Raw genomic sequence first — 12,100 nt, forward strand, 5'->3', positions numbered from 1 at the left:
CTGTCGGTGTCTGTGCCTTCTCTGTTCAATCCCTTCGCCCAGGAAAACATCCTGAATGAGTTCTGGTGGTGAGAGATGAGAGGAGACACTTAGTTCCCAAAAGATGTGCTCTAGGACCAGATGGAAAGATGGTAGCTAAAAATAATAATAGAGGACAAAGATCTGTTCTATCAAGAAGGATTTATTTCATGAATGTGATATCTCTGTAAATATCTTCTGGCTGCTTAATGTGACTCAGAAAAGGAAATTTGGAGGGAGACTACAAGATGTTATGTTAGAAATCCCCAGCACTCACTGTCTTTTCTGGGGGTAATTCAGGAGAGCAGCAACCCCTTGCAGATGGTGAAAAGTAGGGAGGTTAGCTGTGAACAGTGAGAGACTTATAAGAGTTCAAGCACTTTATGGAACCAAAGAGGGAAACTGCATGCTCCAGCATTGATCAAGGGATTGTCACAATGAAGAGTGTTGGAGTAGAGACCAAAAATGGAGAACTTCAGAACTCAAGTTGTAAAACAGACTTTAGCATCATGCCCAAGTGCAGACTAGACATACAGGAGACCTGGAATCACATTGCAAGCTGACTCTGACAAAGTTCTCTCTTCTTCACGACTGGAATTAGGGACTCCATTATTGTGGAGACACCCAAAGAAAGTCTTGTCTGAGATGACTTCTTTAGAGTTTGTGGTCATGACATTATCCTATGTCTAGTCATCCAGTCCAGCAAAGACATATTGAAATCAGGACATGGCCCAGACAGTCAGACTTAGTAGGAGCCAAGACAAAAGTCCTGAGAGCTCTCCTCTCTGTGCTGGGAGGCCATGCTGGGAATCTGAAAGGACAGTACAGTGGCCCTCTTCCATTTAGGATTACAAACTGGGGAACCAGTGGAAGAGGAATGAATGATTCCAAGCCATGATGTCTCCAACAACTGTGCAGAATACCAACATTTCTGGTGAAGGATTATATGCAATATATTATGGTGCTGCCACTTTATGTTAAAGGCTTCAAATCTACAGTATTTCTATAGTTCATTCCCACAATCCCTGACATTTTTAGAGGGGACAGATATCTAGTCCTGAGGCTCTGGCCCCATTCTGAGTGAATCCATAAGAGGATACAGAGGAAATACAACCACAATCAATGTTTTCTGGCACAAATCTTGAGTTCTTCTTGGTCCTAGGTGCTGGCCTGCTAGGAAAGCTTACAACTGACTCTCTATGCACTCTCAACTTTCTCTTCTTTCTAGTCTAGCATAAGGAGCAAAAAAAACACATGAAAATAGTTGAAAACCCATACTCTCTCTAACAGGCATATAAGAAAATAGCTAATGGAAAAACAATCTATTTCACATAATTCAGTGCTTGCACTATCGGCATAGGCTATCATGCCTATACTCATTTCTCTTACTTTCTTCCCTGATTTTTTATTTTTGGAAGTATTTTAATTTAAACTCAGGACCTTGCACTTACGATAGGAGCGGTACTATGTAATCCATCAACACTTTAGGGTTTTTTTGGTAATAAAACAGCTTTTTTATTGTAAAGAAACTGTACAGAGGCATTATTACAGTTATATGAGTAAGGTAATGAGTACATTTCCTCTTGAGCATTGTTACCTTGTCCTTTGTTTTCCCCAGCCATCCCTTCCTTTCCAACCTTCCCACTCCTCCTTCCCCTCCACCCCTGAAGTTGTAGAGTTGGTTTTTAGCATAGTGTCTTGCACATCTCATTGTTACAATGAATCAGCCTGTATCCTTGTTTCAGCATTCTGTTATTTCACTTGCCCTCCCCAAATTAGAAATATATATATACTAGATGCAATGTAACGGAATCAAATACAGTGACAATAGGGGTTATACCAATATAAAAGAACATATAAAATAAACAAAAAACCACATAGTACATTATAAGTACATTAAAATCAACAGCAATAAATATAAACCCTTTCCGTTTTTGTCCCTTTTCAAGTGGATCAGGGTTGGCCTGGTCCTTGATCTTCCTATTCATGCTTCCTTCTCAGCTCAGATGACAGTCATGAGCCTCCACACAAAGCTTCGCTTTGGTGATTGATGTTGGGACTTGTGAACTTTTGCTCCAGCTCTATTGCAACGGCAACTCCCCTGAACTGTCTCCCAAATAGCTTGGATTAGCTTATGAAATGTCAAAGAATGGAAAACAGTATTTATAAAACCAACTACTTGTCTCAGAAAGGGTATAAACTGATAGGACAATGAAAGACCAGAGACACCAAGATCTGAGATACCACAGAGGATTTGAAGTGCCAGGTGGAGGGTAAGAAAGCACACTTTAGTACCAACAGGAACAAGCAAGGAGTATTGTCTGGGCAGAGGGAAAGTGAGACTGACAAGAAAGGAAGGAACCTACAAAACACAAGCTCTGCATCATGCAGAAGTGCAGCCTCACCAGACAGCGACCTGCCATCTCAGCAGAGAACTGCACTGGGGTTGTCGCCTCTTCTCCCAATGTACAGCACCACTGTGCAGTCCAACAATAACCTGACAAAGGTCTTGTCAGATCCTTCATCTTTGGGAGTCAGAGGTACCTATATTTCTCTCTCTGTTTCTCTCTGTTTCTGTCTCTCTCTTTCTCTCTCTGTTTCTCTCTGTTTCTCTCTCTGTTTCTCTCTCTCTCTCTCTCTCTCCCTCTTTCTCTCTCTCTCTCTCTCTTTCTCTCTCTCTCTCTCTCTCTCTCTCTCTCTCTCTCTCTCTCTCTCTCTCTCTCTCTCTCTCTCTCTCTCTCTCTTTCTCTCTCTCTCTCTCCCTCTTCCTCTCTCTTGGGACCTGCAATAGTAAAATGTCTGCAGGGTTTTTAGAAGAGGGTGATTATATGGAAAATTTAGAATAGAAAACCAAAGAGGGCTCCATGCAGTAGGAATCCAGGCTGAAATATAAAAGGTTACAAAGATTGCTTTACATCAGTGAAGATCATCAATTTGGAAAGTTATTTCAGGAGGAAAAAGTAAGAGTAGCTGACATCTGTTACATTGTAGAACTATGTTTCAGACCAGTATATGGGTGCAAGTGTATAAATGGTAGAACATACTTGCTATGTACAGCTTCTTCATCCCTCAAATTTAGCTGATATCACAGAATCTCACAGAGGCCCAAGGCAGAAGATCCGGTGTGAATGCTCTGGTAGGAGTTCACAGAGGAAGAAATAGAGTACATGGAAATCTGCTGTTCTGAGAACATGACTGCTAGCATCCTTGGGTCACTAGAAGGGCCATACAAAGGAAAGAAGCAAAAGGTGCATATGTCACAGTCTGTGCTGTCTCCAAAGGCAGCATAGCCAAATGGTCATAGAGAGAAGATCTAATTTGCTATGGTTAAGAACTTACACATTTGCCAGGCGCCGGTGGCTCATGCCTGTATTCCTAGCTACTCAGGAGGCTGAGATCTGAGGAATGAGGTTCAAAGCCAGCCCAAGCAGGAAAGTCTGTGAGACTTTGATCTCCCAATAAACCACCAGAAAACTAGAAGTGGTGTTGTAGCTCAAGTGGTAGAGCACTAGCCTTGAGCTGAAGAGCTGAGGGACAGACCTAGGCCCAGAATTCAAGCCCCATGACCCCCAAAAATAATGAACTTACACAATTGTCTTCACAATTCACTGCCGTGTTAGACAGAAAATCAGTTTGAGTTATAGGAGTTGTTATTATCATAGTTGCTTGTTTGGGTATGATTCGATGAAAAGGAAAGGAGTGAGTATTCTAGAAAATGCTGAGCAAAGTGGGAAAAGCTCTCCTCAAATTACAACAACTGCATAGGAGATGGCATGCTGTCTAGAGGACAGATAAAATGATTCTGTGAATTTTTTAAAATGGGGATCACAGTATAACCTCTGGTTCAATGATGAAGATGGTTGCGTCATCTTTTCCAAATGGTCACAGCTCTCAGCTCTGTACTCTGCACCATCTAATGATTAGGTAACTCTTACCTAAGTTCAGAGTGCTCATATGTCTAAAGCCCACAAAGTTTCCCTTGTATTAAGGATCCAAAATTACTTTTCATAAAGGTTTTAATATAAAGAAGACAAATATTCTCACTACAGAGCAAGGGCTTGGCTCATAAGAATTCCTTCTTGTCTAAATCTAAAACAATGTAGGAATAGCTTCAAGGCTATAGAAAGAGATGGAAAATACAGTAAAGTGTTCGTGGGATTTGTGGCAGGTGGATCTAAAAGAGCATCTGATCACATTGTAGATCCTCAAAGGGAAAATTTTACATCATATTTTTTAGGAATTTCCTATTTGGAAAAGTAGAGATCATATTGAGTTAATAATTCTCCTGGTATCATGATTGTATTTTTTTATTGCCATTCAGATGTGATGATTTTCCAACTTGGTTACAATCTGTTATATAGTTTTTTCTTTTGCCAGATCTAGTTTGTTGGTGTTATTTTCCATTGAGTTTTTAATTGATATTTGTCTTTTTTATTTCCAAGAATTTCAGAATTGTCTCATCAAATACTGTTTTCTAAAATCAAGCTGCTGATCTCTCATCCATATTTTAATGGACTTAAATACTTAATTGTTCTTAGATACGAATCATCTTTCATATCATTAATTATTTTAGCATGTATTTAAATACAGAACAAAACATTTGTTCTGTATTTTCATTATTTCAGTAACTTTGGATGAATGGACCAAGAGTCATGTTGCCTGGTTTTATTTTGTTTTGTTTGTAGTAGTTTTGTTGTATGTTGTGACTGGTGCATTCATTGGCGTGGATATATTTTCTAGTTTTACATAGAAATCATTAAGTGAGCAGCCTCCTCTTGAAGTCTCATTCCCTAGTACTCCTCAGAGAAGGAAAATTGAAACATTATAGGGTGACAATATCAAGGCACAGAAGATGTGGAAATGCAATTGGAACAAATTTAAGTCAACTGGTACATGACTACTATACTACCAATAACTTGAGAAGATAATGGCATAGGCATTGAAGTTAAAATTAATGAACATGAACATTATAACAAAAAAGAATCAAAAGGGAAGAACATAAGAAAGGAAAAAATAACAACTCATATCTGGATAGAAGTGAGAAAGTTATTTCACCATGAATGAGCAATCTGATCATTGACAACATAGTCAACACCACTGATATTTATGCCAGTGCAATGAAAAGAAGACGACGTGGTCTCATGAAAGGTAAAGTGGTGATGAACAAACACCAGAAAATTAGTCTCTGTTGCCTTAATTAAAAGTTAGAAAATGCCAAGGAGCAAATGGGACACTGAAGTGTAGCTTAAATAAACATTGAAAGGATACCATGCTTGGAAATGAACCATGCCCCATATTGGATAAAATTCGAATTGGAATAGCTGACCAGAATCACCCATTCATCTAAGTGTAGAGAGGGTGCTCATTCATGCTACCTTAAATAAAGGTGATCTAAGTAAGGGCAGGACAAACAGAAAAGACTGACTTCCATTTCTTCTGAGAGTTGTTGGTTAACCCCTGGAATCCTAGCTACTCGGTAGACTGAGATTGGAGGATCATTATTCAGTGCCATACTAGGCAGAAAAATCTGTGAGAATATTTTCAAGAACCACCAAAATGCTAGAAAAGGGGTTGTGGTTCAAATGGTAGCCATAATTTCAAGTCCTAATACTGACACAAAAACAAAGATATGAAAGATAAATAAGGAATGGAGTAAATAAACAATAATAATGCTCATTTCCTTGCATATTCCTTTATAGATGAGGTGAAAGCAAAATAGACCAATGTCAAGTTCCCATTTTTCATAAGAACTAATTCCCATTGACCAAGACCAAGAGACATATGTCTAGTGTATCTAGGACAGATGTTAAAGCAAGTCTCTCCATAAGCTGCAAAGCGGAGATCTCATGAATACCCTACAGCAAAGAAATGGCACAGGATCAACTTAAGCAACAGAAGAATATCACCTCCTAACCAGACACCACAAACCACTTTGCTCACACACTACCAGCTACTTTTGAACATAGAAAAGTGTGCTTTGGCCTTTCTTGATTAGAGATCATGGAAAGTTTAGGTGCTGACACAAGGTGTTAAGTGACATATTAACTCAACATTAAATTTTTGAACAAAAGGCAAATGTCAAGCGGAAGCTGGATGTATAATTTGCCTTCTGGTGACCTCTGGCAGATGGCCAAAAGTCTCACCTCACAACACATTCCATGACTTCCTATAGCCATCCGGAATTTAACCATCTGACATTAAGCTATCTAGCAAGAAACAGTAAGGTTTTTTTTAGTGTTTCACTATATCTCCTTCTATGGTAGAGAAAAATGGTCTCTGAAAGTATACAATGAGTATATCTATAAAGAGTTCACTTGGTGAAGCTCAATACACATGAGAACTGGTATGATAATTCAAATATCTGTCAGGTATGAACAGTGTACTCCAGCTTACACATGAGCCTGTCAGAGGGAGTTCAGGGTCTGCAGCTGAGATCACTGAGCAGGGATCTCTGGTATGCACAAGGAGGTCAAGATACACCAAGCATTTGGTCAGAAGCTGCTCTGAGAGACAACATCACATTAGCACTGCACCAGTGTGTTTTCATTCTGTTTCCTCCATCCTCCAGACTGCTCTCCTTCTCCAATTCATGACTAAAGTTGGAGATGAGATTGTCCTACTTTACTCAGCACTATCCAGAACATTTCCATCTTTACTACATTGTGGAATATTATATATGAACTCTGCTCATACCTGTTAGTCAATGCAGCAACGGGCTTGGAGAATTCATCAGTGACTACAAAATTAAAACTGAGTCTCTCTAACTAGTTTATGACACATTAAATTTAGGATTGAGTCTTGTTGGTGATAACAGGGTCAACTTTCCATTTTTGGCAGGAAGACTCGCCCAGAACTAAGCCTGGTATAATATAATAGCCTTCCTCCATATAAAACAGAAAATTCCAGATTGCACCATACTTTGTTCTTATCTGCACTATCTGCCTGTTACTAAAATGCTAATCTCTCTACCTACCTACCATTGATCCTTTTATCAAAAAGCAATGGGCCGCCAGCCACCGGTGGCTCACACCTGTAATCCTAGCTACTCAGGAGGCTGAGATCTCACGGTTCGAAGTCAGCACAAGCAGGAAAATCCATGTGACTCTTATCTCCAATAAAACCACTAGAAAACTGGAAGTGGCACTTTGGCTCAAGTGGTAGAGCGCTTGCCTTGAGCTGAGGAGCGCAGGGATAGCGCCCAAGCCCAGAGTTCAAGCTCCACAACTGACCAAAAAAAAAAAAAAAAGCAACAGGCCATGGCTTCCCTTTTTTGCCATACGTCTAGGACAGCAGAAAAGGTCAAAAACTATGTACATATGACCGTATAAGATGGTGTTAAGCTAAATGAGCACCAGGATAGGTACACTAATGGTTTTTTTCTTTCTTGCTATGGTTTTTAATGTATTTATAATGTACTATGTGATTTTTTTTGTCCTCCCCCATTTTATAAGCCCTGTGTTAACTGTACTTGATTCCAGTGCCCTGTATCTTGTATATACATTTTTTCTAATTTAGGGAGGGGAAGGGAAAAAACAAAATGCTTAAACAGGGATAAAGGTTGACCCATTGTAACAATGAGACATACAAGACACTATGTTGAAAACCAACTTTACAACTTTGGGCACGGTGAGGCAGGAGAGGAGGGACACAAGAGTTGGGGAGGTGGGGATGGAAGGCATGGTAGGGGAAAAACAAAGGAAGGGGTAACAATGCTCAATAGGAAATGTACTCATTACTTACTCATGTAACTGAAACCCCCCTGTACAGTGTCTTTACAATAAAAAAATAGATATTAAAAAGCAATGGGCCATTGGACAAATCTTTCCTATTAGTCAATATAGGTCATATAATGCAAGCTAAAGCTCTCCACTCCTACCAGGGAAGTATTCTGTATCTTCACAGCAGATTTCCAGGCCAACCATAATACTTATTATTAAAGAGCACCCTGATCAGCATGTCCCAATAGGAGATGAGATCATCACGACTTTGAGGAAGAATCAGTGCATAAAACTACTCTTCTATGGGCCTGGCTTATTAAATCCAGTGCTGATTAAATTTTACCTCCTTTCCTAAAAAACAATGGACATCCTAAACCTTAGTGAAAAGGAGAGCCAGACAAACCCCAAATCAAGATGCCTAAAGAACCTCAGCCCCCTTCTTGTCTATTGGTTTTGCAAGTCACATCAACAAAGACCAGAATAAAATCCTTTGTAGACTGCAAAGAGGGACTCTAAGATTACTGAAAAGAGACTTTATATTTCTTTCTGCTATCTGTGGTTCCAGGACTCCATATATACAAACCTGCTATACATAAGAGAACTTTCTGAAAATAAATGATATAACATACCAGGAATTCAGTGAACATAAACATCCACCACATTCTCTCTGCTCTTATTTCTTATCATCTTGCCTAATAAACACCAGATGTACAGGAGAGGTCTTTAATTCTAATTTCCCTAGTATCCTCATCAAAGGCTCCAACAAAACAAAGAAAGAAAGAAGGAAAGAAAGGAAGGAAGGAAGGAAGGAAGGAAGGAAGGAAGGAAGGAAGGAAGGAAGGAAGGAAGGAAAACTGCCATTCTCCTATGTACTCGAGATAAGTTCTCTTATCACATTTATGTCACCAATCCAAAGACTGACCAAATATATCACAGGTGAGGTAGTGGGTAAAGATGCAGGTGTGATTTTTGAGCGTGTGGCTTGGGTCCCTCCTCTCCACCCTGGGAGTATAAAGACAGGTGTGGGTCACTGTGCAGTTACCCTTCTGTCACGATGAGTGCACTCCTGATCCTGGTCCTTGTGGGAGCTGCTGGTGAGTTCCATCCATTGTTTGGACCCTGTCTTCCCTGCACCAGGAGAACATGTGTTTTCTTGGTATTGCTGGACCCATTCTCCCTACAAGCTCTGCCCTCCCTTCTTCATGGCTCTAGGCTGCTCCTCTCTAACCTTCTATCTGAGCTCACCTCCACTCCCATCACTCATCTGATTCAGAGCTCTGATCATAGTGATTGCAAAGCTAGGTCTGGTGGAAGTTGTCCATGACATACATCAGTTGGTCGGCATTTAGGTCCCAGCAGCTCTGTCACTGCTACAACATAAATTTTTGTAACATCAAAAATCATGGACAGAGATTGAATATTAAATTTTGGTGTCTTTACACCCTTGCAATTATGAAATCATGTGGAAAGGCTCCAACATATATATCTGGTTCAAATTCATTGAAAAACCTTAAGATAGGTAGATATGCAGCTAGTTGAAACCTATTGTTGTCTTAGCTAACAGACAAGCTTCCTAAGGTCTCTGGGGCTACAATTTGTTGATCCTGACTATAAAGATTTGAAAGTTGGGAGAAACTAGATGCAGCCAGGTCTGTATAGCCAGGACACATTCCTAGCAACACCCGGCCATTCTGCTACTCATGGGGAATGAACAGTCACAGCAGTAGACAAATGAAAATCACTATGGTAGAACAGTCAGTGTTCAAGATAACCAAATTCTCAGTGCACCCTACTGCCTGGCTTCTCAAGATGCACCTGTGTCCTCATCTTGCAGTTGCAGAAGAGAATTCTGTCCTTTTGCTGTCTAGATGACAGACATTTTGAACCACTAGATCCTGTGAGCCCAACACTTACAGTCTTTGGAAGCACGAGGAAGGAAGCAGGCACAGATCTTTGGCTCCACTCTCATCATACAGCTAAAGTGACTCCCCTTTCCTGTCTCCACCCTAGCTGCTTTTCCTCTTGATGACGATGACAAGATTGTCGGGGGCTACACCTGTGCCCCCAACTCCGTGCCCTACCAGGTGTCCCTGAACTCTGGCTACCACTTCTGCGGTGGCTCCCTCATCAATGACCAGTGGGTGGTATCTGCAGCCCACTGCTACAAGTCGTAAGTACCAGACAACACATGGCTGCACCCACAGTCTGGTTTCTGCAATGGCATGGGTCCTTCCAGGTAAGGGCTGCAGGGCTCAGATGGGTGTGTGAGGTGATATAGAGGAAAAAAGGTAATGACACCAACTGATTTCACAAGGTAGGTGTGAGAAGGGACATGGACTAGGAAGCTTCCCACAATGCAAATGAACACACAAGGGATGCTGGTCACAAATGCAACAAAGCAATGTGGTGCAAGAAGAACCAGCCAGGACTCCAGCAAGGAAAATATGCCAGTATGATGAAGAACTTGAGTTTTCTATGCAGGAAACACAGTCCAAGTTATGAAGCTGAAGGTTAATATGTGTGAGCGTTAAAGGTTTTCTCCTTCTGCTCTTGCCACTGTGCAAGGTGGGGCTGAGAATCATTGTATGCAACAAGACTTCTCAAATTGGCTGCCCAAGCAGGAGCTTTGTGAACACAACAGGTCTCTGGGAAGTTTGCCTTCCACTGTAATGCATTTATTTATTTGTAGTGACTGAGAACTGAGTACTAAATAAGATCCAGAGAATGTTGTGGCTGAAGGTCCCAGGGGCACACCTTGATGCCCAAGGAATAAGACTCACAAGAGCCATTTGTACTATACTGATTTAGGAAAGGTTCAGAGACACCGGGGAATCCTGATTCCCTGTTTTCTGTATAGAGCCCTAGATGGATGAGAAAGCTTGTGCACCAGTAGTTTGAGATCTGTCTCCAATTGTAGCCTGTAACTTCATCCCTTCCCATCTACTAACTTCTGAGGCAGAACACACCTGTCACTCACATGAGCAGACCAGCACTCACCCACCAGCCATGTGCTGCTCCTAGGATGAGGCCTGGTGACCATTGCAGGCCAATGAACACAGGGTGTCCAGGGAACCAGGGAAATAGAGAATGGGCTCCACCTTGCTTCCTTTTCCCCACAGCCGCATCCAGGTGAGACTGGGAGAACATAACATCAACGTCCAAGAGGGAAGTGAGCAGATTGTCAGTGCTGCCAAGGCCATCCGCCACCCTGGATACAACTCAAGGAACCTGGACAATGACATCATGCTGATCAAGCTGTCCTCTCCAGTGTCCCTCAACTCCCAAGTGGCCCCTGTGGCTCTGCCCTCCTCCTGTGCACCTGCTGGCACCCAGTGCCTCATCTCTGGCTGGGGCAACACCCTGAGCTTTGGCGGTGAGCACAGCCCTTCACGTGTCCACATGCTTCTGTCCTCATGTCTTCCAGAACCTAGGATGTCTCTCAGTTGGAACCTATTTGATTCCAGTCTGCGAATAGACTGCAAGGCCTGTCACACCCAAGGCTCCTTGGTCAACTGAGAGACATGCAATCCCAAGGGGTTTCACCACTACGCTGTGGATAAATCTCATATAGACAGGTGCTACTATTAATTCTTGAAATAAGGAACAGTAATTGTCACTCTAGTAACATAAACTAAGGTGATGCTTCAGATCCTGGGGTTCACAGTAACTCTCCACCACATTCAAATGGAGGACTACTCCCAGGCCTGTCTGACATTTTGGCATTTCTCCTTTTTCATTTTCTTCTTATCATGTGTCCTTCAAAGTGAACAACCCAGATGAGCTGCAGTGCCTGGATGCCCCCCTGCTGAGCCAGAGTGTGTGTGAAGCCGCCTACCCTGGGAAGGTCACCAAGAACATGGTGTGTGCTGGCTTCATCGAGGGAGGCAAGGACTCCTGCCAGGTGAGTCAGTCCCTTCCCCATCACAACCACACCTGACCATACTCAGCCCCTCCCTCTGCAATGCTGAATGGCTACAGCGCCATGCAGGGCTCCATTGACAAGTGAGCAAGGCCCATTTGACTGTGTGTCCTCTTCATAGTAAGAGCACAGAATGGGCCTCCATGAGAGAGCTATAAGCTATACAGGATGAGGTATTAAGTTCTGAGTGTGAGTTGCTCTATTACTCTTCATGTACTCATGCAACTTGTTCCTCCCCCCAGGGTGACTCTGGTGGCCCTGTGGTGTGCAATGGGGAGCTCCAGGGAATCGTCTCCTGGGGCTATGGCTGTGCCCTGAAGGACAATCCTGGAGTGTACACCAGAGTGTGCAACTACGTGGACTGGATCCAGGCCACCATCGCTGCCAACTGAAAACCCTCCGGCCCTCTGCAGTCACTATGCCAATAAAGCAAACGTGTCCTCAC

General features: G+C 42.2%; 1 protein-coding gene across 1 annotated transcript; it reads left to right on the top strand.

Moving 5' to 3' along the window:
• Positions 1–8,790: 8,790 nt before the first annotated feature.
• Positions 8,791–12,100, top strand: LOC138810162 (trypsin-4). The gene is made up of 5 exons (XM_069997340.1): positions 8,791–8,830; positions 9,747–9,906; positions 10,856–11,109; positions 11,501–11,637; positions 11,898–12,100. The coding sequence occupies exons 1-5, from the start codon at positions 8,791–8,793 to the stop codon at positions 12,045–12,047; spliced, it is 741 nt and encodes a 246-aa protein (XP_069853441.1). The 3' UTR covers positions 12,048–12,100.

This window comes from Dipodomys merriami, unplaced genomic scaffold (assembly GCF_024711535.1).
Source record: "Dipodomys merriami isolate MVZ:Mamm:240054 unplaced genomic scaffold, mDipMer1.0.p SCAF_5, whole genome shotgun sequence".
NCBI lineage: Eukaryota > Metazoa > Chordata > Mammalia > Rodentia > Heteromyidae > Dipodomys > Dipodomys merriami.